The sequence below is a fragment of the Oncorhynchus kisutch genome, unplaced genomic scaffold, assembly GCF_002021735.2.
Source record: "Oncorhynchus kisutch isolate 150728-3 unplaced genomic scaffold, Okis_V2 scaffold736, whole genome shotgun sequence".
Lineage (NCBI taxonomy): Eukaryota > Metazoa > Chordata > Actinopteri > Salmoniformes > Salmonidae > Oncorhynchus > Oncorhynchus kisutch.
In genome coordinates, this window is record NW_022262681.1 from 112,699 (window position 1) to 140,320 (window position 27,622).

General features: G+C 43.8%; 2 protein-coding genes across 4 annotated transcripts; both read right to left on the minus strand.

Moving 5' to 3' along the window:
- Window positions 1–9,467: 9,467 nt before the first annotated feature.
- On the minus strand, window positions 9,468–19,182 carry LOC116361732 (uncharacterized). Of its 3 annotated transcripts, XR_004207645.1 has the most exons (4): window positions 19,123–19,182; window positions 13,552–13,760; window positions 12,887–12,980; window positions 10,722–11,677 (listed from the first exon to the last, which is right to left on the minus strand). XR_004207645.1 is itself a non-coding variant. In XM_031816052.1 (3 exons), exon 1 carries the CDS (start codon window positions 18,585–18,587, stop codon window positions 16,368–16,370), a length of 2,220 nt encoding a protein of 739 aa, XP_031671912.1. In that variant the 5' UTR covers window positions 18,588–19,182; the 3' UTR covers window positions 9,468–11,677; window positions 12,887–12,977; window positions 13,552–16,367. The 3 variants fall into 3 exon arrangements, 2 of the variants coding, with proteins under 2 accessions (XP_031671912.1, XP_031671911.1); XM_031816052.1 differs by having other exon boundaries at window positions 9,468–11,677; window positions 12,887–12,977; window positions 13,552–19,182; XM_031816051.1 differs by having other exon boundaries at window positions 9,468–11,677; window positions 13,552–19,182.
- A 4,220-nt stretch (window positions 19,183–23,402) lies between these two features.
- On the minus strand, window positions 23,403–26,447 carry LOC116361739 (extensin-like). The gene has a single exon (XM_031816058.1). The coding sequence runs from the start codon at window positions 26,445–26,447 to the stop codon at window positions 23,403–23,405; it is 3,045 nt and encodes a 1,014-aa protein (XP_031671918.1).
- Between the last annotated feature and the right edge of the window lie 1,175 nt (window positions 26,448–27,622).

The following is a 27,622-nucleotide window of genomic DNA, read 5'->3' on the forward strand; positions in this document are numbered from 1 at the left end:
TCTTTCTCCCTCTCTCTTTCTTCCTCTTCCATCTCTATGTGCTTCTGTTTGCGTCTCTCCTCTTCTTCTTCTCTCTCCATCTTCTTCTTCTCATCTTCTTGTTGTCTCTGTTTTGGTGTTTTCTCCATTCTCTTTCTTTCTACCTCTTTCTGTTTGTTGTGCTCACCCTCCATCTTCTCCTCCATGTCCATTTGGTTCTGTTTCCATTTATATTTGTCTGTTTCCATATTTTCTAATTCTATCTGCTGTTCCTTGATTTTCTTGAAGACTTCCTCCAATTCAGACGTCTTTTTGTCATTGATGAGGTCTGTCTCCATCTCCATCTCTCTCTCCACTCTATTTTTCATCTCCTCTTCACTTCGTCTCCAATCATTTTCTCTCTCTCTGTCTCTATCAAATGTTCTCTCTGGTTCAGTCTCGTCTTTCCATCTAATCTCTTCTTTCATTCTCACAACCTCTCTGTCTAACACTAGTACATTTTGGTGAACCTGTTTCACTCTCTCATTCTGTCTTCTAAACGCTTCTTTCGCTCTTTCAAATTTGGTTTTGTATTGAATCTCTTTTGTTGTCATATCTTCTTTCAGTCTCTCAACCTCTCTCTCTAACTCTTTTACCTTTTCGTTAACCAGTTTGACTTTCTCATTCTCTCCAATACGCATGTCTCTTTCTCTTTCAAATATGATTTCCTTCTCAATCTCTTTCAATCTCTCAATCTCTCGTTCTAACACTTTTATCGTTTCTTCTGCCTGTTCCACTTTCTTCTTCATTTCTTGTCTTTCCGATTCTGCTTTTCTCTCACGTTCCATCTCCCTTTCTCTCTCTTTTTCCCTCTCTCTTTCCCTCTCTCTTCCTGTTTCAATAGGTTTGTGGTTCCAGGCCAGTCTTGGTCGCTGATCCTCCATGACTTTCTGCCATAGCCTCAATCTCTCAATCTCTTGCTTCATTTTAAAAGGTGAAATTAGTGATAATCTATGACCAAGACATACTTTCAAAGGATTTGCAGAGAACGATACACAGAAATACAACCTAGAGCTAGGTAATTGAATCAAACACTGGACAACATCAATAGCAGGGTCATTTTGATCAATTCATCTGGACAATTCATTCTCAATTAATGTATTGACATGGTTTGAAAAAATTACGAGACATTTTATGGTATCAATGTCCACAATGTGTACAAATGCAAACACACAACCTTCTTGCCCATTCAGTTAGGGGTTTGAGAAATTCCGATTACAATTTGTGTGATGTTACAACAATGTTGCCTCTGATGTTTATGCTTGTAGAAATTACTCCTACAAATGATGCTTCACTAATGCAACTATTTACAACCTTCACAGATACAGTTATCAACAACAACAACAGTAATGACGTTAATAAGGAAGTGGATATTCAACCGGCAGAAGAAAGGCATAGGGGTTGAGATAAATGAAGGTTAGGTTCAGGACCTAGGGTTGGGTTAAGGTAAAGGTTAGGTATAGTTTCAGTGAGGTTAAGGTAAGGGTTAAGGAAAGGAATAAAAGTTAACATTAGGTTAGCGTACCGCTGTCTGCCACTATTCATTTTCAGCTGGGTAAATATACACTGCCTTTTAATAATAACAATGACATGTCTTACGTGGGCCAGTTGTAGGTCCACCATCAGTAGATCCAGCAGTTGTTTGAGTCTGTGGATCTCCTGCAGTTTTCTCTGGTGCACCATTGCTTCTGTGGCTCTCTCTGCTTCCCTCTGTCTCTCTGCCTCCCTCTGTCTCTCTGCTTCCCTCTGTCTCTCTGCTTCCCTCTGTCTCTCTGCTGCTCTCTGTCTCTCTGCTTCTCTCTGTCTCTCTGCATCTCTCTGGCTCTCTGCTTCTCTCTGTCTCTCTGCTTCTCTCTCTCTCTCTGCATCTCTCTGGCTCTCTGACTCCCTCTGGCTCTCTGCCTCCCTGTGGCTCTCTGCCTCCCTCTGGCTCTCTGCCTCCCTCAGTCTCAGGATCTCAGCCTTCCACTCTGTCATGATACCCCTTTCTACTCTTCTTCTCCTCCTTTCATCTTTTAAAAGGGCTCTTAGATTGTCTGACTCAGACTGTAATTGTTCAATTATCTTGTCCTTCTCTGTTCCACCATTCCTCTTCTTCTTTTCCTCCTCCCAGAGGCAGACTTGAAGTCTGTCCATCTCCTTCTTCTGGTTTCGGATCGTTCGATCCTTCCCCCTCAACTCAAGCATGTGGGCTTCCTTCTCTGTATAGGTCTTCTTCTCTTCTCTCGGGAAGTGAACCTCCATCTCTGCCTGCCTGTAGCTGGGAGCAAAGGAATGTCAACACATTATTTAGGAAGTGAACTCAGACAATTTACTACAATATTAAAATAATAATTCAACTTCTGCTCAATTTAACTGTCTTTAATAACACAAATCACACAACTGTGACTTACAGTACGTGAATGTGATGAGTTGACTGTCCATGATGGCCAGAGGTGGGTAATGTGTCACTCTGGTCCAGGGCGTTACGTACAGCTTGCAGACACTGAGCCTTCCTTCAGCAAGCCGCACATAATGCCCTGGACCAGAGCTAGGTTATGTGATGAATGACTTACAGACTGTTCCACATGATAGGAGGGGGTAAGAAGACAGTCCCAGTAGGAGACGGAGATCGTCCAGAAGAAGAAGAGGTGTCCATCTCCTCAGAGACTGCAGGAAAGGTCTACAAGTTTTATTTCTGGAAAATAAAGAGATGCCTTCGTTCAGCAACAATGTGTGTTTCTATGTTTCTGTCACTAGATGGTGCCATTGTACACAACATTTACTCACCAGGTCAGTGAATTCAGAAACAGTCTTCAGAGTTGAGTCCTCAAGCTCTAGCCTACAACCCATCATGCATCAGCACAACTAATATAATAATACCTCATCACAACTTCATAATCACAGTACACCTGGATTGTGTTCACAAAGTGTTTCAGGGTAGGAGTGCTGATCTAGGATCAGGTCGCCTCCTGTCCATCAAAACGTATTCAGTTTGATTTAAAAGACCAAACTGATAACTGATCAGCACTCCTTCTATGAGACTTTGTGAATATGAGCCTATGTGAAAGAACCTTTCTGGCATATGCTGGCTAGACAGTACACAGACAATTCAGATAGTCCGACAGACAGACAGAAGAGTAGATACAGATGGAGTGATTGATAGCAACAGATATAACGAAGCGGATGGTTAATGTATTGTAAACTTTTGTAAATATTTGACTCACCTCAAGTCACACGTGTCAAACCTCAGTCTTAGTGTTGAACCGAATAATAACTTCCGCATTAACTTTCTCTGTTCTGGAGCTGTATTGTTGCGTCATTTGGAACGCTTGAGCGTCATAATCCGTTCACCGCGCCTGCTTGATTGACAGCTAGGGGTTCTCCTGCGCATCAGTGTCCAAAAGTCGATAATGTTTAGCTACTCATAATTGATAAAGACATTTATAACTATTTTCACTTGACTTTTATTTCGTGTATTTTTGCCTAAGGTTATTTGGAATTCTATGTTGTGTGATTTGTCTTTGTATGGGCCTAAAGTTCAATGAAATACAAACAGCAACCATAGCCTACAAACATTTCCCACACAAATACAAATGTGGGTGTTTAGTGAGAATACAAATTAATAACAGAACAGCCATAACTGTACAAACAAACATACAATCACAACTCTGGTGCACCTGTCCAGGTCGAACTGTTCAATATGTCACCATCACCAACTGCTGGACTACACCTGTTCCCCGGGGTACAAGTTGATCCAGTTGATCCGTTTTCAATTGACCACTGTTACCTCAAGAACCACCTATTCCAATGAAGTATAACCTCTTATTAGTTTGTCCCTGTGACAGTCAAATCCCAACGCCCTTACCGCCTGCCTGTTGAGTGTGTCTGTTGATTGTGGTGCTCTCTTTGGATCTCATCTCTCCGCTGTCGTAGTGATGGGCTTTCTGAGTCTTTTCGGTGAACCGGCACATTTGGCTCCGTTCAAGTAAAAGAGCGGGTTCATTTGGCTCATAGACGGATCTTCCTTCAAAATGCTTAAAATCAATCTAGAACAATGAAAAGAAATGCTAATATTAAATGTAAAGAACAAACCGTAGGCTTCAATTAAGTCAGATCGTGAAATGCGCGTAAAAAAAAGAAGAATTCGTTTTTAAGCATGAAATAAATCCTCGTGGACCAGATTGACCCTCTCTCCCCACTATTTATTATTTCTGCAGTGAGGATTCACCCCCTTTAGATAATGATGTTGTAATTTATCTACAGAAAAACGTTGTTCTGAGCTCAACAAGCAGTAGTAGCAGTTTGCAAATCATAGAGCCAGATGAATGGCTCTTTCACCGATGCAATTCTGTTCCCGAGGTTCAACAAAAAGATCCTTTCAAAAAGATCCGTTCATTCGTGAACGACACATCATTACACTGTAGTTCTCCACCATTTCGTATCGTGAGCTGGAGGAGCGTTCGTCCAACTTCTCGTCCAAGTAAATGGCAGCGGCGCATCATCCATCCGATGAACTCCCAAGGGCCTGGGAGGATAGTTCACGATGCAACAAGCGTTTGGGGAGGACATTCATTGAAACGCAATGACTGTTTTTAAATTCTTGAGGGACTCTTGCTCCAGGGGAAATCTCAGCAGTGATGTCTCTGCTGTGCGTCAGAGGTGGGATCTTTTCCTTCTTCACTATGCTTATTATACTGTACATATCGGTCACATTAATGACATTGCACTCAGGAAAGTTGTCTGTAGGCTATTGGGGAGATGCGCATAGCCCGTTGAGTTGTCCCGTTCCAGTCCAAACATGACCTGGGATGTGAGAAGGGAGCTATTCTATAACACATGTAGATGACTTGTTGTCTTTATATGTAGATTATATTTGGGTTTTATATTTCATATTTGATTGATGATTAGGCCCATGACTTTTGATTCCACTTTGGCTACCTTGCACCATATTGTCCTTTCTTGCTATATCTTAAACTTTATGTCCTTGTGCAGATCTTCTCTCTAAACAATTGTCATGATAGTTTGAATGAGTTGAGTAAACTACACTGTTATTAGCTTCTCAGTCTGCACTGTACTGTCCCTGGAAGACTCTCCACATAGTTCACCTAGATCCAGTCCACTTTGTTCCACTGGTCAACTAATCATCCAAACCTCTGATTAGTGAATCAGGTGTGCTGGTGGTGGAATACATGATATGAGCTGGTTAGGGGGAGGACAGGTTTGAGAAGGGAAAGACTAAATTGGCATTTCTGACTAACATCCCATTGACAGCCCGTCTGACCAAAACCTAAAACGGACCCTAACCTTAATCCTAACCTTAACCCTAACATTAACCCTAACATTAACCAAACCCTTAAGCCTTAAAGGTAGTCTCATCATGGATGTGATTCAGACTGTAGTTTCTCCCTGTGTGTCCAGTAAACCTCCTCTCATCATGGGTGTGATTCAGACTGTAGTTTCTCCCTGTGTGTCCAGTATACATCCTCTCATCATGGGTATGATTCAGCCTGAAGCTGGAGAGGCCAGTAGCAACCAGCCCGGCCACTTTATTACTAGTTGGGGATGGATAGTATCTCTAGAGGTACAGTAGGGATTTTCCATGTAAAAGGATTGTCTATTGTGTATTGGTTGTGAAATTGTTAGATATTACTTGTTAGATATTGCTGCACTGTCGGAACTAGAAGCACAAGCATTTCGCTAGACTCGCAATAACATCTACTAACCATGTGTTGTGACCAATAAAATTAGATTTTGATTTTAGCACCAATTATGACGTTCATAGGAGCATGTGTAATTGGGTGTCAAATGAAATCTAAGAGTGTATATTTTTGGTAAATGTAATTCTAGATACATTTTTCAACCAGTGAAGGCTTTGATTTCTGGGTCAACAGATGGAAAAGGGATCTTAGAAAAGATTAGCAGAAAAAGTCTGAAGAGGTCCAATATCAGAACTACATAAAACCAGAATCATGTTGACATAAAGACCCCTGACTACTATTATCAACACTTACATTTGGGTTTGTAGAAATCGTTTTGGTAAAATTCCCTTGTGCCTTGTAATTCCGTTACTAAATCCCACATAACATCAAGATATTTTCACATTTGTCTTTGTGAGGAGGGAGGATAGTGAAAGTTCACAGAAGTAACCAGTAATGGTGGAGCTAACAATTAGTTCTAGTGATTTTTATGATATATATTTTGGTTGTGAATTATTAAGTGATTAAAACTCATAATTCCGTTACCAAATTATACTATACTAGCATATACGTCCAGCTTAAATGGTTTGTCAAAGTTGGAGCGACAAGCACTGGGGCACAACCAAGTAGTGCTTTGGCTGAATCTAAATGTAATGGCAGATTTCCTCCTCTTCGTCAGAGGTGTTGCAAGGATCGGGCCAAAACGCAGTGTGGTAAGTGTCCATGTTTTAATAGAATAAACTGAATGTGACACAATATAAAATAACAAAGTGAATATTAATGAAACAGTCCCGTGTGGCACAAAGACTGACACAGGAAACAAACACCCACAAAACAACAGTGAAACCCAGGCTACCTAAATATGGTTCTCAATCAGGGACAACGATAAACAGCTGCCTCTGATTGAGAACCATATCAGGCCAAACATAGAAATAGAAAAACATAGAAACACACACAGACTGCCCACCCCAACTCACGCCCTGACCATACTAAATAAAGACAAAACAAAGGAAAATAAAGGTCAGAACGTGACAGTACCTCCCCCCCAAAGGTGCGGACTCCGGCCGCAAAACCTGAACCTATAGGGGAGGGTCTGGGTGGGCATCTGTCTGCTGTGGCGGTTCTGGTGCGTGACGTGGACCCCACTTCACCAAAGTTCTGGTACGCCTCTTCGCCCGCCTCTGTGGCCTCTTTAAAGCGGCGACCTTCGCCACCGACCTAGGACTGGCAACCCTACTAAAGGGCCCCACTGGACTGAGGGGCAGCTCCGGACTGAGGGGCAGCTCCGGACTGAGGGGCAGCTCCGGACTGAGAGGCAGCTCCGGACTGAGAGGCAGCTCCGGACTGAGGGGCAGCTCTGGACTGAGGGGCAGCTCCGGACTGAGGGGCAGCTCTGGACTGGCTGACGGCTCTGGCAGAGAAAAACGCACATAGAAAAACACACATAGACTGCCCACCCCAACTCACGCCCTGACCATACTAAATAAAGACAAAACAAAGGAAACAAAGGTCAGAACGTGACACAAAAGCATAGTTACATTCCTTGGACCACTTAAATGGTACTTTGGGACTAAGCAGAGATGTAAGGAGAGCTACTACTGTCGAAAAATTCTTACAGAACGTATGATAGTACCCTCCCATCCCCAGGAATCTGCACAACTGGTGACAAGTCGTGAGAGCAGGAAAAGCAACAATTGCTTCCACTTTGCCAGTTATTTGGCACACTTGACCTCGTCCTACCTGCGTCCCCAAGTAAGCCACAGTAGCCTTCCCAAACTCACACTTGACCTCATCCTACCTGCGTCCCCAAGTAAGCCACAGTTGCCTTCCCAAACTCACACTTGGCCAAATTGAGGGTTAAAGAAGCATTCTCCAACCACTGAAACACACTTTTCAAGGTGGCGAGATGATAAGACCAAGTTGACGAATTAATCACCACATTGTCAAGGTAAGCAGTACAATTTGGCACATCCACGAACACAATGTTATCTAGGCGCTGAAAAGTAGCAGGTGCATTACACATTCCAAAGGGCATCACAGTATATTGTACGAAGTTATCAGGCGTAATGAAAGCTGAGATGTCAGAAGCTCGAGAGTTCAGAGGCGCCTGCCAATAACCTTTTAGCAAATCTAACTTACTAACGTAAGCAGCAGAGCCAATTCTATCAATGCAGTCATCTAAGTGAGGTTTGAGGATCTGGATTTCATTTAGCTGTTATCTCTTGTCCTAACAGTTGACACCATTTCTGTAACTTTCAAGTCCTTGACACCTGTTGAAATATGTTTACACGCCTCGGAATGGGATGTGGTCAGCAGATAATAAGCCTGAATTAACAGGGTAAAATGATGAGACGGAGAAACGTTACTAGTGTTCAGTAGTAGGAATTCTCCAAGATGTATTAAAATACTGTTCTCTTTTGTTAATCTTTTTGGTTTTCAAAACCAGGTATCCATTACAACTCTATTATTGCATTACATCTCCACATTTCATACTCCAGTATCAAAAAAATAAAAGGTCTGAGGTGAAAATACTATCACCACACATCTACACATTCACATTATATATAACTCACTGTACTATCAGTGTCAATTTGGGAAAAGCTATAAATTACTGGAGGCCTGTGCTAAACATTGCTACAACCATTATATTATAACTACTAACATGTAAGCTATCAGACTGAGATAAACTAGCCTAAAGCTATCTAGTGCTTAGCCAAGCTAAATTTGGTTAGCATCAAGTTAGCAAACTGTTAAATGCTATTTTTGTAAAAATATTAACACATTTTATATCACATATTTACATATATTACCTGAACTAAATAACTGAGTCTTTGTTAGAAAATAAAACAAATAGGATCTAAAACGTTGTTGAAAAGAAGTACAGAAAGTTCAGACGCCATCTTGATCCCTCCTCTTACATGTAAACCATTAGCAACCTAGCCAGCCTCCATTACTTACAATGGGGAAAATACCAACCAGTTTATCACTCTGTTAAAACTCCCTTCAATTGCCTTCAAACATGACCAAACTCATGGACTATGTAGTTAACCATGTTACCTCAATATGCTGAGAGTCATATTGCACTTTTGCACATTACGGAACTTGATTAATAGGATAAAACGATGAGACGGAGAAACGTTATTAGTTTTCAGTAGTAGGCATTCTCCAAGATTTTGAGGTCTTAGAGGTTTCTTCTTCAATCTCACTAACGCTCCCCATTGACATCACAGCTCCCCCTAGCAGCAGTAATCATATACATTACTTTAAATGCAAATACCTGGGAGGCCTAGAAAATGATACAAGGGATGGCTCCATCAGATAACAAATGAAATAAAACATAAAGAATATGACCATACGTATTTGAGAACAAGGTGCTTTCTACAACCTAAAAGGATTATTCCTCTGTCCCCATAGGAGAACCCTTTTTGGTTCCAGGTAGAACCCCTTCTGTGCCGAGGTAGAACACTTTTGGGCTCCATTCCACAGAGGGTTCTACCTGGAACCAAAAATGATTTTCCTTCGGTAACAGCCAAGAACCCTGTTGGAACCCCTTTTTAGAAGAGTGTCCTCAACAAGTTCAACCTGTTAAGTTTACACCATTTCATTCTGTCCTCAAACTGCTGATTGGTATTCAAGATAACATGCAACATAGCACCACCACCGTTGAAGGTTTAATCAACCTCTTAAATAGCAGTGTTCCAAGATCCTCCACCAGGGGTGACTGTAGTATCCTCAAACAGACATAAAGGAGACACTAGAGGGCCCCCACACTCATTTTAGATCCGAAGGAGTCTTTATTTTCATACTGGATGCTCTCACCCTCATCACTATCTCCTTTGTCATCTTCCATTCATGGCATTCCAACATTAAAACAAGAGGGGCACATCACACTCATGTCTTTTTTTGGAACTCAACCCCCCCCCCCACACACACACACAATTATAGCATCTTGTTTACATTTCTCAAATTGTAGGTGTCCAGCTGAGGCCCTGGATGGACCATATTGCAATGAGATGGGCACAGGGGTATGTACAGTTGATGTCGGGAGTTTACATACACCTTAGCCAAATACATTTAAACAGAGTTTTTCACAATTCCTGACATTTAATCCAAGTAAAGAATCCCTGTTTTAGGTCAGTTAGGATCACCACTTTCTTTTAAGAATGTGAAATGTCAGAATAATAGGACAGAGAATGATTTATTTCAGCTTTTATTTCTTTCATCACATTCCTAGTGGGTCATAAGTTTAAATACACTCAATTAGTATTTGGTAGCATTGCCTTTCAATTGTTTAACTTGGGTCAAACGTTTCGGGTAGCCTTCCATAAGCTTCCCACAATAAATTTGGTGAATTTTAGAACAATTTTTGTTTCATCAGACCAGAGGACATTTCTCCAAAAGTACGATCTTTGTCCACATGTGCAGTTGGAAACCGTTGTCTGGCTTTCCTATGGTGGTTTTGGAGCAGTGGCTTCTTCCTTGCTGAGGGCCTTTCAGGTTATGTCGATATAGGACTCGTTTTACTGTGGATAAAGATATTTTTGTACCTGTTTCCTCCAGCTACTTCACAAGGTCCTTTGCTGTTGTTCTGGGATTGATTTGCACTTTTTGCACCAAAGTACGTTCATCTCTAGGAGACAGAACACGTCTCCTTCCTGAGCGGTATGACGGCTGCATGGTCCCATGGTGTTTATACTTGCGTACTATTGTTTGTACAGATGAATGTGGTAGCTTCAGGGGTTTGGAACTTGCTCCCAAGGATGAACCAGAATTGTGGAACCAGACTTCAAATCAAATGTATTTATATAGCCCTTCGTACATCAGCTGATATCTCAAAGTGCTGTACAGAAACCCAGCCTAAAACCCCAAACAGCAAGCAATGCAGGTGTAGAAGCACGGTGGCTAGGAAAAACTCCCTAGAAAGGCCAGAACCTAGGAAGAAACCTAGAGAGGAACCAGGCTATGTGGGGTGGCCAGTCCTCTTCTGGCTGTGCCGGGTGGAGATTATAACAGAACATGGCCAAGATGTTCAAATGTTCATAAATGACCAGTCGGGTCAAATAATAATAATCACAGTGGTTGTCGAGGGTGCAACAAGTCAGACACCTCAGGAGTAAATGTCAGTTATCCTTCTCCTGAAAGCGAGGTTCCTCTCCAAAGCCTTTTATATTGGCCAGGGTGTCGACATCTACATTCATCTCAGTGGACTGGTTACGACCTGAACTCTCCTTATAACCATCATCTAAATCAGGATTAGAAACCTGCATCCCTCCTAACAGATCACTCTATTTCCTGTGACCTCACAACCAGTCTGAGTAGTCAGTCCACTGGTGAGGAGGGAGTCTGTTGAACATTGTGTTCCTCTTGAGTTCAAAGACAACCAGTCTCAGTAGTCAGTCCACTGGTGAGGAGGGAGTCTGTTGAACATTGTGTTCCTCTTGAGTTCAAAGACAACCAGTCTCAGTAGTCAGTCCACTGGTGAGGAGGGAGTCTGTTGAACATTGTGTTCCTCTTGAGTTCAAAGACAACCAGTCTCAGTAGTCAGTCCACTGGTGAGGAGGGAGTCTGTTGAACATTGTGTTCCTCTTGAGTTCAAAGACGACCAGTCTCAGTAGTCAGTCCACTGGTGAGGAGGGAGTCTGTTGAACATTGTGTTCCTCTTGAGTTCAAAGACGACCAGTCTCAGTAGTCAGTCCACTGGTGAGGAGGGAGTCTGTTGAACATTGTGTTCCTCTTGAGTTCAAAGACGACCAGTCTCAGTAGTCAGTCCCACTGGTGAGGAGAGTCTGATGAACACTGTGCTCCTGTTCTGGTAAAAGTTCAGGTCAGTCCGTCCATGGAATGGAGTTGAAAAACAACCAGTCTGACAGGAAATCAACAAGGCTGAAGGTGTAACAGTGGTGTCCAACATCCTCAGGGCAGGTCCACATGTTGAGGATGGAGTCAGACTTCATGTCCCTCTAGTATGGCAAATAGAGGATCTGTGAATAAAATGAAGAGAGAAATGATGCAATCAACTTTCCGGAGGTGGTTAAATATTATATATATATTTATTTGTACCTTTATTTAACTAGGCAAGTCAGTTAAGAACAAATTCTTATTTTCAATGACGGCCTACCGGGGAACAATGGGTTAACTGCCTCGTTCAGGGGGCAGAACAACAGATTTTGTACCTTGTCAGCTCGGGGATTTGAACTTGCAACCTTTCGGTTACTAGTCCAACACTCTAACCACTAGGCTACACTGCGTGATTAGTGCCAGTGTTAATCACAGTGTTTAGTGCCAATGTTAATCACAGTGTTTAGTGCCAGTGTTAATCAGTGTTTAGTGCCAGTGTTAATCACAGTGTTTAGTGCCAGTGTTTAGTTCCAGTGTTAATCAGTGTTAATCACAGTGTTTAGTTCCAGTGTTAATCATAGTGTTTAGTGCCAGTGTTTAGTGCCAGTGTTAATCACAGTGTTTAGTGCCAGTGTTAATCACAGTGTTTAGTGCCAGTGTTTAGTGCCAGTGTTAATCACAGTGTTTAGTGCCAGTGTTAATCACAGTGTTTAGTTCCAGTGTTAATCAGTGTTAATCACAGTGTTTAGTTCCAGTGTTAATCATAGTGTTTAGTGCCAGTGTTTAGTGCCAGTGTTAATCACAGTGTTTAGTGCCAGTGTTAATCATAGTGTTTAGTGCCAGTGTTTAGTGCCAGTGTTAATCACAGTGTTTAGTGCCAGTGTTTAGTGCCAGTGTTAATCACAGTGTTTAGTGCCAGTGTTTAGTGCCAGTGTTAATCACAGTGTTTAGTGCCAGTGTTAATCACAGTGTTTAGTGCCAGTGTTTAGTGCCAGTGTTAATCACAGTGTTTAGTGCCAGTGTTTAGTGCCAGTGTTAATCACAGTGTTTAGTGCCAGTGTTAATCACAGTGATGTCCACTCCACATACAGTATAATAATTGGATAACATTGACATCCCAAATAAGCTATTCTTCTAAGCCACAATGTTTGCGTTGAGGTAGGCAGCCCAATTCTGATAAATGTTCCATTAATTTACATTTTGACCAATCACATCAGATCTTTTTCAATGCTGATTTGATTGGTCAAAAGACCAATTACTGAAGAAAACAAATTCAGAATTGGGCTGCCTGTCAGCAAAATTGTACAAAAAAAATCTGATTCTTAAATATAATATTTAGGGATTTAACACACCTTTAGGCATTTGGGGTTTTCACTTGTGTAGAGTTGAAAGTGTTTAGTCCAACATGAGGGGCTGATAGGACCACGCTGCTTTAGGGATACTCTGCTGGAAACACAAACACATGTATGAAGATATCAGCCCAAGCAATTACAGCTAATTCACATTCCTTTAAGTGTTGACCTGAATGCTGTTGGCACCAGTCAGATTCTATGAATTCACATTCCTTTAAGTGTTGACCTGAATGCTGTTGGCACCAGTCAGATTCTATGAATTCACATTCCTTTAAGTGTTGACCTGAATGCTGTTGGCACCAGTCAGATTCTATGAATTCACATTCCTTTAAGTGTTGACCTGAATGCTGTTGGCACCAGTCAGATTCTATGAATTCACATTCCTTTAAGTGTTGACCTGAATGCTGTTGGCACCAGTCAGATTCTATGAATTCACATTCCTTTAAGTGTTGACCTGAATGCTGTTGGCACCAGTCAGATTCTATGAATTCACATTCCTTTAAGTGTTGACCTGAATGCTGTTGGCACCAGTCAGATTCTATGAATTCACATTCCTTTAAGTGTTGACCTGAATGCTGTTGGCACCAGTCAGATTCTATGAATTCTTAAAATGTTAACAATTTACCCCCCCCCCCCCCCCCATAAGAAACAAATGACTTGCATACCTTTTCATCCAGAGGCTCACGTGTCACAACTAGCTACGGATTCTGATTCATACACGGTGTCTGGAGAAGGGGAGACTTGTGCACTGAGACGAGTTGACTGAGTGAGAGGGTCACTCACAAAACAGAGGACAAAAACAGAAAAACAAATCCGATCGAACTGCAGTTCCTCGCAATAAAATGACAGCTCTAAGAATGTCAGTGGAAGTATCCTTAAAAAATAAAAATGTAAAAATAATCTTGGTTTACGGTAGAATAACTCCCTGTTCAAAAAAGGAACATATTGGTAACAGTAAGGCAGGTCTGGATACAGTCTCTAAATCTTTCCACTAAAAAAGGACCATATTGGTAACAGTAAGGCAGGTCTGGATACAGTCTCTAAATCTTTCCACTAAAAAATGAACATATTGGTAACAGTAAGGCAGGTCTGGATACAGTCTCTGAATCTTTCCAAAAAAAAATAAAAAAAATAAAAAATATGATCCATCATAGTAGGTTATTTCACTAATGCTACTACTACATACTTCTTAGAAAATAAAACATCTTTGTCTTTTTATTTCTAACAAAAAAAGGATCAGTTGTTCTTCTATAGAGGCTTGTATTTGTCGTGGAGTTCGTTTCGTCAATGAATACGTCGTAAAATAGTTAAGAAAACAAAAAAAGTCCAGCAATAATCCTGCTGTATTCAGTCTCTATAGCAACACCAGATATCAACAGTTAAACAGGAAGGAAGGCCAAGGGAATCTGCACAAATCCACGATTCAAAGACTAAACCCTTAATACAAATACATTGTCTCCCTATTTTCACTTAATCCTAAAAAGACTACTGCTACTCCTTCTTGTGTACCAATTTCTGAATTGGTCCAAGAAACGCTGGCGTAGCCCTCCATTAAACATTTAGCTACAGTATATCCCTAATGAATACACATCTCCGTTAGGCTCGTTGACTGTGTTCTAGGGTGACTAATAGAGTGGAAGTCTACGGACTTCAGGGAGACCTAAAACTAACAATAGGAAACCTTTCACATTCCAAGTGTGATCCAAAGATCAATGTAGCATACAGTCATTTGAAAACCCACGTTTTTAAACTGTGAAACTATTGTGATAAAGGCAGCCCAATATATGAAGGTAGAGTTAAGTCATAGCCTTTGCTTTACCTATATGAAGGTCTGTGTGTATTAAGCAGGTAGACCTACTTCAGGACAGAAAGACTTTAAAACACAATGTCCTCCCTACAGCTGAGACAGAAGCCAACCAGCACAAATAGTCAGAGTGATGCTGAGTAGCTGGAGCTGGTTTCCAATCTGGTCATTGATTTGTCATTGTAATGTGTGTATCAGTCAGTTTCTGTTTTTCCACAGTTAGGCTCCATCCTGTCCAGACTGAAACTACATCCTGTCCAGACTGAAGCTCCATCCTGTCCAGACTGAAGCTCCATCCTGTCCAGACTGAAGCTCCATCCTGTCCAGACTGAAGCTCCATCCTGTCCAGACTGAAGCTCCATCCTGTCCAGACTGAAGCTCCATCCTGTCCAGACTGAAGCTCCATCCTGTCCAGACTGAAGCTCCATCCTGTCCAGACTGAAGCTCCATCCTGTCCAGACTGAAGCTCCATCCTGTCCAGACTGATTCTGGGTGTTTCTCTCTACCACACAAGTGATCAACAGCCCTTCTTCCTTTTGGCAAAACTCTTGTTGTCTCTGCTTTCTGCAGTGATTTTAAACAGTTGTTTTGTAATTAGTCCAGAGCCATTCCCAGGTACAAGTCGTCTTCTTGAACTGAGGGACTTTATGACTTAGCCTTTTGCAGATGTTCAATAGGCCCCTGATCTGTATCCAGCAAGGATTTGTTAGCATTTCTTCTCAGAACCAGTCTCGACTACAAAGCATTTTGAAACTTCGGTAAGAATCCACCTCGTGTTGCACTTCATCACATATAACAATATCAATCTTTTTCTATTTTTTTTCAGGCAAATTAGAAACTGGTGTTTCACAGCGAGCAGATCAGACTTTTCTTTCCATCTTGTATCCCCCCCCCCCCCGAGATCTCAATCAGGAAGTAAAGGAAGTGCTTTTCTTTTCCCTGGCAGATCCATCTCATCTCAATGAGGTTCTACTTGTCTGACAACTTTCTTTTCCTTCTTGGCTATAAACATGTATTTATCCTCATTAAATCCCTTTTTTCCCCTGGTTACTTCTGTCAAGTCTATGGTATTTTGTCTCGAGTGATTCTGCATTGGACCGTCTGGTTATATCTGTGAAGTTGGCTCGGTTTTACTTCCGAAAGGACCACTTTCTGCAGCTGGTAGTGGTGACTGTGGAAGGCTGAATACATTTCCAGTCGGAATATTACTGGGTGTTGATTCATGCCATGATCCATCTTTGATCAAATGCTCTTCAGATGTTCTGACAGTATCTTGGTCTTTGCAGAAATAAACCCGTTTGACCTCAGAGTGAAGATCTGACTCCTCCTCCTCCTCCTTTATGCAGATCTCAGCAGGTCCATTATCCCGGTCAAGCATCGCTGCTTCATCAGTGGAGACTGTTTCAGCTGTCTCCACAGAGATAGTGTCTTTACCATGATGAGGATAAACCAGCCTTGCGTTTTGTTCCATATTTTTTTCAGGAAAATAATCTGAAAGCACATTTGTTTTTGCTTGGCTTTTAAGCACACTTGGTATTATGAACACCTCTTTTGAGACTGCTCTTTTTCTCATGAGCTCAGATTTGTGTTTCTGAACCATTCGTTTCACTTTACAGCAAATATGCAGTGGAAATAGATTACGTCTCTGATTTTGCAAACTAAGATCAAAATTGTATTTTAGAATATCAACGAGAATGCACACACTTTTTTTTTTTTAGGATTGGATTTTATCCTAGCATATTTATGCACCTCAAATATTACACCGTTTGTCAGTAAATTCAATTCCAGTTTCTTTTTAGATGGTTTGGATGTGACATCAAGGTCCAGACCTATTTCCTCACAGAGTGGGTAGCACGCTTTGGCTTTCACCATATTTTTGGTGTGAGACGTCACATTTGATTGGTCCAAGTTGGTAACGACAATTTGCTTTCTTTCGTCAGTACAAAGTGCAAGGTCAGTCTCATCAGAGATTCTCTCTATTTTGACAAGACGAGGTTCTATTTGTACTACTTCAGAGAAATGGCCTCCCTCGGTCTCCTTGGTTACTAACATGTCCATGTCTTTCTTCTTGCTCATTAAATTCAATCTCCTTTTTGATACTTTTTTCATTTGGTATTTCGGCTCAAGTGATGCTGTAGTGACCTTCTGGTTAGTGGACATCTCCGCAGGGTTCTTTAGTTTGCGTGACTTCTTTAGGAAATCTTCATTTTCAAGTCCCAATCTCCATGTACCGTTTGTACCTGTCTTGCGCTGTAAAACTGCTTTTAACCTTCCCATAATATCTTCGGCCAGCTCAGTTTTCCCACTTTTTAAATCCAAGTCAAAGTTATGCTCGAGAAACTCACACACAACCTGCTTCCAATTTCCACACACTAGTGAGGCAAAATCAGCCAATTCAAACATTACATCTCTGGTCAATAGATGCAAGTCAAGTTTCTTATTTTTCCCATATTTTGATTTCACAACAAGGTCAAGTCCTTTTCCCTTACAGATTGGGTAGAGTTCACTCAATGCTTCTTCTACAGTGGGCATCATGAAGGATTGATCCATTGTTATATCTGTCTGAGTTGGGAAGGTTTCCGTCTGGACATGTTGAGGACGGACGATGCCCATATAAGGCTCATACTTTGTGCAGGTATCATTACGTCCATTTTCAGGGCCAAGGATTGCCGTCTCATCAGCACACCGTGTCACATCTGTCTCAGTGGAGAAGCTCTCAGTCGTCACATGCAGAGGAGAGATCAGGCCCACAACAGGCTCCTCCTTTATGCAAATGTCAAAAGGTGTAGGATTTGACAAGCTGTTTTGCAAATAGAACTGTGCCCATTTAAGGGAGTGTTCCAAAACTGTAACTGTCTTTGGATCAGGAAGGTCAAAGACCTCTGTTAACCACTCAGGTGTTCTCTTAGAACGCATCTTCAGCATTTCTTTTAATTTCTTTTCTACCCTGTTTGAAAAGTCATATTGTTGTTCATTTTGTACACCAAGAACAAAGTTGTAATCTAGAATATCAAAGATAACATGAGGGCGAGATCTATTAATGTTTCTAGCATATTCTGACACCTCAAGCATTACACCAACTGTCAGTAAATGCAAATTCAGTTTCTGTTTCGCTCCAGATCCAACATGGAAATCTACACCGATCTCCTTGCACTTGACGTATGGATCTTTCCAATATCTCCCAAACTTTCTTAGGTTGGGTCTTGAGTAACTGCCACGACACTGACGTATCCATTTATCCTCTAACGTTTTCTGGCATTGTAGTCTTGGACTTAAATTGGCATTGTAGTCTTCCTCTTCATCAGAGGGAAAGTTCAATGGCTCACAATATTCTGGAAGAATAGGCCTAGTAGATACAGCTAAATGACAGTCGTTTTCTGTAGCAGGCGAGGTTAGCACAGAATGAATGGCAGTACTAGGGCTTGGGATATTAACATTGTCAGAGGGCAATTTATTATTGGTCTGTGTTTGGCTAGAAACCTGTGAAGTTGGGTTGATTTGAGCTTCAAAATAACCACTGAAAGTGGATGCATGTCCTGTCAGAATATCACTGGACGGTGCTAAATGCCATGACTGCTCTTTGATTGAATTCCCTTCAGATGTGCCGATGGGATCTTGATCTTTACAGAAATAAAGCACTTTGACAGCCCTGTTCTCCCCATCACTTGCTCCGGTCATTTCAGGAAAAAGACGTAAAATCTGCCCGTGGCTTGTTGTTTGGGGACTGATGGGAGGTACATGTGAATGCTCTTTCAGTAAACCCACATGGTAACCTGTTTCTGTGTTTTCTGACAATGTTGAATTTGGGTAATCTATCCAGGCATTAATTGAATCAGACCAAATTACTGTATGGGATATCTCCCTCTCATCTTCCTCTAGTTTAACGTCAACATCCATTTTGCACCAATGTCTCTACAAAGACAAAGTAATCAAAAACACCCCGATGACATTACTCTCCACATGAACTAGACAGATAATGTAATTTCCACTATATAAATTACCTAGCCAAATGCCTACATCGTATTTGGAGATGTAGCTATATAACCATGAGAAACACTCTTCGCGCCACTTCGATACAGTTACGACCGGAAGTTACTTTTTCGTAGCAGATTAGTACAAAGTATTACGCAAAGGGTTATGAGAATCAATGTAGCAGGTTAGGACAATTTGGTTAAGGTTATGAAAAATAATTAGGGATGGCAAAACTGCCCTCCTAACCTGCTATTAAAATAATTTCGGGTCGTAGCTCTTACCGAAATGGCGAGTAAAAGAACTAGGTTAGTTGTCCGTAACCTGCTAACTAACGCTTTACCTTTACAGGTGATGGGTAACTGCAAATCCCTTGGCCTTCATTCTATTTAGATAAATGTTGAAAAATATTTCCAAAAACGTCGTATACTACCTAGTACACTGAAAACGTAGCAGTACGCACCGGAGTGGAATATTTTACGGAAGCGTTTTGAAGTCGACGTCTGAGGGTTGTGGCTCCAGGAAGTACAGGCGGAAGTGATGTCATATTCCTTATTCTTTCGCCATGCGATTTGCTCTTGGCTAGAAAGGAGTACAGCTATGGACAGAAGTTGATATATATATATTTCTTTTATCAAACAAATCGAAGTACTTGTTTCTCTCCAAATGGGTATAGAATACAACCTTTTAGTTTCAAGTAAGGGCTTTTTACACTATTAGAATGCACGTTCACGTCATTGTGTGTGCTGGTACAGGCTGCTGCACCTACAATTGAGTGAATTATAATATGAACAAACAGCGCTGACATTGACATTTTAGTCATTTTGCAGACACTCTTATCCAGAGCGATTTACAGGAACAATTAGGGTTAAGTGCCTTGCTCAAATGTACCTTGGCAGATGTGTTACCGGGTAATCTCTGGTAGTGAAGTGAGCTGTATCATAGTCCTGTCACTGCTTCACTCCCTGGCTACATCAATATATATAAAAAATATTTAAATAAAAAGAGTTCAACAATTTTGTTGACTTTCTGCTCACTTTATTGCATTAGTGAGCCCTCAAATGATACTTAAGCTTAATTTGCTACATAGGTTATCTGCCTTTTTTGCAATTATTTTCCATTGGACAAAAGATGTAACCCACAAATATTTTGGCTTAGGTTTTTTCAAAAGTACCAATGTTTTTAAATTACTTGATTTGATTTCAACTAATTTATGTTAGTTTATTTGTTATGCATGCTTTAACATTAGGTTTCCATGCTGGTAGTAGTGTCTGGGGTTTTGATTTAAAATGTATGTTTGTGCCATGTTGTATCCCCCCCCCCCTCCTGATCCTGCTCGGGGATTCGGTTACTGACCCAACGCTCTTAACCTCTAAGCTACCTGCATTACCAAGTGGTTCACATTTTTCCAAATAGGGTCCCCTGCATTTTCTAGTGTCAATTTGGGGTCATCTGCAGAAAAAGTTTAGGGACCCCTGACATAGCAGGAAGGCCGGTTACCGACCAGACACGCAGGGCATTAGCCTGGTGGCCACTACTTTTTATGTCAAGTGTATTTCACCATGTCTCAGACTTTACAGAACAAATGATTTAAAAAAATTATTGAATTATAATAATGAATAAATAAAAACAAAGACACAACAAAGGTCATGGAATAGAGTTCAAAGATGACCAGTCTGGCAGGAAATCAAATAGCATGCAACACGTGTAGACCTTACAGTGAAATGCTGAATACAACAGGTGTAGTAGACCTTACAGTGAAATGCTGAATACAACAGGTGTAGTAGACCTTACAGTGAAATGCTGAATACAACAGGTGTAGTAGACCTTACAGTGAAATGCTGAATACAACACGTGTAGACCTTACAGTGAAATGCTGAATACAACATGCGTAGACCTTACAGTGACATGCTGAATACAACACGTGTAGACCTTACAGTGAAATGCTGAATACAACACGTGTAGACCTTACAGTGAAATGCTGAATACAACACGTGTAGACCTTACAGTGAAATGCTGAATACAACACGTGTAGACCTTACAGTGAAATGCTGAATACAACACGTGTAGACCTTACAGTGAAATGCTGAATACAACACGTGTAGACCTTACAGTGAAATGCCGAATACTTACTTACAAGCCCCTAACCAACAATGCTTTAAGAAGTTAAGAAAAATAAGTGTTAAGTAAAAAATAAAAAAGTAATAGCAGCAGTAAAATAACAATAGCGAGACTATATACAGGGGGTAAATACAGGGGGTACTGGTACAGAGTCAATGTGGAGGCTATATACAGGGGTTAAATACAGGGGGTACTGGTACAGAGTCAATGTGGAGGCTATATACAGGGGTTAAATACAGGGGGTACTGGTACAGAGTCAATGTGGAGGCTATATACAGGGGGTACCGGTACAGAGTCAATGTGGAGGCTATATACAGGGGTTACCAGTACAGAGTCAATGTGGAGGCTATATACAGGGGTTACCAGTACAGAGTCGATGTGGAGGCTATATACAGGGGTTACCAGTACAGAGTCGATGTGGAGGCTATATACAGGGGTTACCAGTACAGAGTCAATGTGGAGGCTATATACAGGGGTTACCAGTACAGAGTCAATGTGGAGGCTATATACAGGGTATTACGGTACAGAGTCAATGTGGAGGTTAAATACAGGGGGTACCGGTACAGAGTCAATGTGGAGGCTATATACAGGGGGTACTGGTATAGAGTCAATGTGGAGGCTATATACAGGGTGTACCGGTACTGAGTCAATGTAGAGGCTAGATACAGGGGTTACCGGTACCGGCTCAGGACCTCAGACTTGGGAGAAGGTTCGCCATCCAACAGGACAACAACCCTAATCACACAGACAAGACAACACAAGAGTAGCTTCGAGACAAGTCTCTGAAAGTCCTTGAGTGGCCCAGCCAGAGCCTGGACCCAATCGAACATCGCTGGAGAGACCTGAAAATACAGTGGAGCAAAGAAGTATTTAGTCAGCCACCAAAGGTGTTATTTTACACCATCATTTGCAAATGAATTCATAAAAAATCCTACAATGTGATTTTCTGGATTTTTTTTCTTCTAATTTTGTCTGTCATAGATGAAGTGTACCTATGATGAAAATTACAGGCCTCTCTCATCTTTTTAAGTGGGAGAACTTGCACAATTGGTGGCTGACTAAATACTTTTTTGCCCCACTGTATATATAATAGATATATCTAAGGTTAGCTTGACATGGTGTAATTGACTCAACACAAACACACAACACTTCAGATGTCTTCTTGAGTCATGGGGGCATTTCCGAATGCATTGTACTTCTGCCAGGTAATTCTACTTTGCAGTTAACATTTAATTCAGAACGTGTTGGTGAAAGTATTTCTGTCAACCCACAAGACGGTTATCACATCAACTGGCCACACACAGAGTGATAGACAGGGGCAATATTGCTGGAAATTAATTAGCAAATATTGTGTTAAGTTTGGCTTTTTAAGCCAATAGTGGCTAACCAGGGGTGGGATAATGTTGATTAGATAATAGCTGGGAGCTCGCAGAGTCTTAAACTTGTTATTGACAGTTTGCATTGGAACAAGTGAAAATCTAATGTACTTTCAGAACTGTTTGGCTACTGATAGGTGGGCAGCGAGCTACTGGGATCTATCTGTTGGAGAGCCCTGGCTAGATGGGGAATATTTATATCCCCTTCGTGGTTCATCACGTAAGCAAAAGGGAATATGTTCCATCATCTATGTTTGTTTTGTCTTCAGATCAATGTAGCATACAGTCACTAGAGGGCTTTGAAATACATTTCTTTTTTAAACTGTGAAACTATTGTGATAAAGGCAGCCCAATATATGAAGGTAGAGTTAAGTCATAGCCTTTGCTTTACCTATATGAAGGTCTGTGTGTATTAAGCAGGTAGACCTACTTCAGGACAGAAAGAAAATACTTTAAAACACAATGTCCTCCCTACAGCTGAGACAGAAGCCAACCAGCACAAATAGTCAGAGTGATGCTGAGTAGCTGGAGCTGGTTTCCAATCTGGTCATTGATTTGTCATTGTAATGTGTGTATCAGTCAGTTTCTGTCATTTCTTCAGTTGGGCTACATCCTGTCCAGAGTTAAAGGATCCATGCAGCCTGTGTGGAAATATATATATAAAACACACGAAAACCACGTTTTTGACCGCACAGGGCCTTTAAAGTGGCACTCAGCAGATGAAACAATAGCAAATAGTTTTCCCCGCCCATTTCTGTAAAAAGCTGAAGGAGAAACACTCTCAAATTCATAGACAGAGGTATGGATGCAACGACTGACCATCCATTATATCAAAATCGTAGTTTGAACCATGTTTTGAGGCTATACAGCAAGGATTTGTTTTTAATTTCTGCTCAGAACCAGTCTCAACTACAAAGCATTTTTGACAGAGAGATCAGACTCTTCCGCATGCTCCTGATTTAAAGTCACAAGGGGGTATTAAGATCATTCCCATGGGAGCTAACAGGCATAGGATCATCTGCAGTTGTTTGTTGAGTGAACTGAGACTTTGCCAAGGTCCCTGGCCCACCATACGAGAGCAGACTGAACATTTAACAGACCTCCCTCAAGTAGCTGGATACACTGCAGAGAGAACTGGGAGAGAACTGGCAGAGAACTGGCAGAGAACTGGGAGGGAACTGGCAGAGAACTGGCAGAGAACTGGCAGAGAACTGGCAGAGAACTGGCAGAGCGGTGTTGGCAGAGCTCAGTCCAACCGGATGAAGCTCCCGCCCCCAAAAAGTGGAGCAGCTGCAGGGTACCGAAGTGGCTGCCAATGTGCCATTCTGGGGTTTTGGTGTGGCTCCTGTTGCAGTGTTGGGGCTGCCAATGCGCCATTCTGGGGCACAGGAGGTCTTGGTGTGGCTCCTGTTGCAGGGTTGGGGCTGCCAATGTGCCATTCTTGGGCACAGGAGGTCTTGGTGTGGCTCTTGTTGCAGGGTTGGGGCTGCCAATGTGCCATTCTGGGGCACAGGAGGTCTTGGTGTGGCTCCTGTTGCAGGGTTGGGGCTGCCAATGTGCCATTCTGGGGCACAGGAGGTCTTGGTGTGGCTCCTGTTGCAGTGTTGGGGCTGCCAATGCGCCATTCTGGGGCACAGGAGGTCTTGGTGTGGCTCCTGTTGCAGGGTTGGGGCTGCCAATGTGCCATTCTTGGGCACAGGAGGTCTTGGTGTGGCTCTTGTTGCAGGGTTGGGGCTGCCAATGTGCCATTCTGGGGCACAGGAGGTCTTGGTGTGGCTCCTGTTGCAGGGTTGGGGCTGCCAATGCGCCATTCTGGGGCACAGGAGGTCTTGGTGTGGCTCCTGTTGCAGGGTTGGGGCTGCCAATGCGCCATTCTGGGGCACAGGAGGTCTTGGTGTGGCTCCTGTTGCAGGGTTGGGGCTGCCAATGCGCCATTCTGGGGCACAGGAGGTCTTGGTGTGGCTCCTGTTGCAGGGTTGGGGCTGCCAATGCGCCATTCTGGGGCACAGGAGGTCTTGGTGTGGCTCTTGTTGCAGGGTTGGGGCTGCCAATGTGCCATTCTGGGGCACAGGAGGTCTTGGTGTGACTCCTGTTGCAGGGTTGGGGCTGCCAATGTGCCATTCTGGGGCACAGGAGGTCTTGGTGTGGCTCCTGTTGCAGGGTTGGGGCTGCCAATGCGCCATTCTGGGGCACAGGAGGTCTTGGTGTGGCTCCTGTTGCAGGGTTGGGGCTGCCAATGCGCCATTCTGGGGCACAGGAGGTCTTGGTGTGGCTCCTGTTGCAGGGTTGGGGCTGCCAATGCGCCATTCTGGGGCACAGGAGGTCTTGGTGTGGCTCCTGTTGCAGGGTTGGGGCTGCCAATGCGCCATTCTGGGGCACAGGAGGTCTTGGTGTGACTCCTTTTGCAGGGTTGGGGCTGCCAATGTGCCATTCTGGGGCACAGGAGGTCTTGGTGTGGCTCCTGTTGCAGGGTTGGGGCTGCCAATGCGCCATTCTGGGGCACAGGAGGTCTTGGTGTGGCTCCTGTTGCAGGGTTGGGGCTGCCAATGTGCCATTCTGGGGCACAGGAGGTCTTGGTGTGGCTCCTGTTGCAGGGTTGGGGCTGCCAATGCGCCATTCTGGGGCACAGGAGGTCTTGGTGTGGCTCCTGTTGCAGGGTTGGGGCTGCCAATGCGCCATTCTGGGGCACAGGAGGTCTTGGTGTGGCTCCTGTTGCAGGGTTGGGGCTGCCAATGTGCCATTCTGGGGCACAGGAGGTCTTGGTGTGGCTCCTGTTGCAGGGTTGGGGCTGCCAATGCGCCATTCTGGGGCACAGGAGGTCTTGGTGTGGCTCCTGTTGCAGGGTTGGGGCTGCCAATGCGCCATTCTGGGGCACAGGAGGTCTTGGTGTGGCTCCTGTTGCAGGGTTGGGGCTGCCAATGCGCCATTCTGGGGCACAGGAGGTCTTGGTGTGACTCCTGTTGCAGGGTTGGGGCTGCCAATGTGCCATTCTGGGGCACAGGAGGTCTTGGTGTGGCTCCTGTTGCAGGGTTGGGGCTGCCAATGCGCCATTCTGGGGCACAGGAGGTCTTGGTGTGGCTCCTGTTGCAGGGTTGGGGCTGCCAATGCGCCATTCTGGGGCACAGGAGGTCTTGGTGTGGCTCCTGTTGCAGGGTTGGGGCTGCCAATGCGCCATTCTGGGGCACAGGAGGTCTTGGTGTGGCTCCTGTTGCAGGGTTGGGGCTGCCAATGCGCCATTCTGGGGCACAGGAGGTCTTGGTGTGGCTCCTGTTGCAGGGTTGGGGCTGCCAATGCACCATTCTGGGGCACAGGAGGTCTTGGTGTGGCTCCTGTTGCAGGGTTGGGGCTGCCAATGCGCCATTCTGGGGCACAGGAGGTCTTGGTGTGGCTCCTGTTGCAGGGTTGGGGCTGCCAATGCGCCATTCTGGGGCACAGGAGGTCTTGGTGTGGCTCCTGTTGCAGGGTTGGGGCTGCCAATGCGCCATTCTGGGGCACAGGAGGTCTTGGTGTGGCTCCTGTTGCAGGGTTGGGGCTGCCAATGCGCCATTCTGGGGCACAGGAGGTCTTGGTGTGGCTCCTGTTGCAGGGTTGGGGCTGCCAATGCGCCATTCTGGGGCACAGGAGGTCTTGGTGTGGCTCCTGTTGCAGGGTTGGGGCTGCCAATGCGCCATTCTGGGGCACAGGAGGTCTTGGTGTGGCTCCTGTTGCAGGGTTGTTGCTGCCAATGCGCCATTCTGGGGCACAGGAGGTCTTGGTTTGGCTCTTGTTGCAGGGTTGGGGCTGCCAATGCGCCATTCTGGGGCACAGGAGGTCTTGGTGTGACTCCTGTTGCAGGGTTGGGGCTGCCAATGTGCCATTCTGGGGCACAGGAGGTCTTGGTGTGGCTCCTGTTGCAGGGTTGGGGCTGCCAATGCGCCATTCTGGGGCACAGGAGGTCTTGGTGTGGCTCCTGTTGCAGGGTTGGGGCTGCCAATGCGCCATTCTGGGGCACAGGAGATCTTGGTGTGGCTCTTGTTGCAGGGTTGGGGCTGCCAATGCGCCATTCTGGGCCACAGGAGGTCTTGGTGTGGCTCTTGTTGCAGGGTTGGGGCTGCCAATGCGCCATTCTGGGGCACAGGAGGTCTTGGTGTGGCTCCTGTTGCAGGGTTGGGGCTGCCAATGCTCCATTCTGGGGCACAGGAGGTCTTGGTGTGGCTCCTGTTGCAGGGTTGGGGCTGCCAATGTGCCATTCTGGGGCACAGGAGGTCTTGGTGTGGCTCCTGTTGCAAGGTTGGGGCTGCCAATGCTCCATTCTGGGGCACAGGAGGTCTTGGTGTGGCTCTTGTTGCAGGGTAAAATTAGCTAAATGTAACTGCTTTACAAATGCTCAGGCAGCTGCCATTTTCCGTTGGGAAAGAAAAGGCGTCCCTGCATTTCCTAGAAAAAGCAGCTCCCCACAATGAAGTGGGATAAAAAATTTAAAAAATTCAGAAAATGTAAACATCACAGATATAAATTCCCACTGTGATAAAATGCAATGTGTGTTGTGTTGTACTACTGAATGAAACTGTGAGGAGATTAACTCAGACCAGCCTTTCTCATTGAATTTACATTAACTATATTACTTTACTGGGCTGCTTTTAGCTAAACTTGTATATAATATAACTTATTCTGGGAGCTTATTTAATGTGTATGAACAGGAGGCAGTGACAGGAGGCAGTGACAGGAGGCAGTGACAGGAGGCAGTGACAGGAGGCAGTGACAGGAGGCAGTGATAGGAGGCAGTGACAGGAGGCAGTGACAGGAGGCAGTGACAGGAGGCAGTGACAGGAGGCAGTGACAGGAGGCAGTGACAGGAGGCAGTGACAGGAGGCACGATGAGAACGCTGTTCAACTTTTGCCTGCCGTATAGCCTCCTGCTGCTCCTTCGCCAGCCCCACGCCAGCCAGGATGCCTAAATGCCCCAGGTGCTCTTGTTTTTTAATAATGTCTAGTACAGACATGGAAACAGGGATGACAGGGTTGACAGGGATGACAGGGATGACAGGGATGACAGAGAAGATATGGATGACAGGGATGACAGGGAGAACAGGGATGACAGGGAGGACAGGGATGACAGAGATGACATGGATGACAGGGAGGACAGGGATGACAGGGATGACAGGGATGACAGAGATGACATGGATGACAGAGATGACATGGTTGACAGGGAGGACAGGGATGACAGAGAAGACATGGATGACAGGGTTGACAGGGAGAACAGGGAGGACAGGGATGGTAACGGTTGATCTGGCTCAGGTTTAAGGAGACATGCCATTCCACAGATAATTCTTTTTCTTCACCAAAGAAAACAAGTGATACACAACAAATACAGACAAAACTTGGACACATCACATCAACTGAACAAAACAACGAGGAAGTAGAGGACATGTTTACAATTACAGTGTGTCAGAGAACATTCCCAAAGTGGCATCCATCACATTCAAA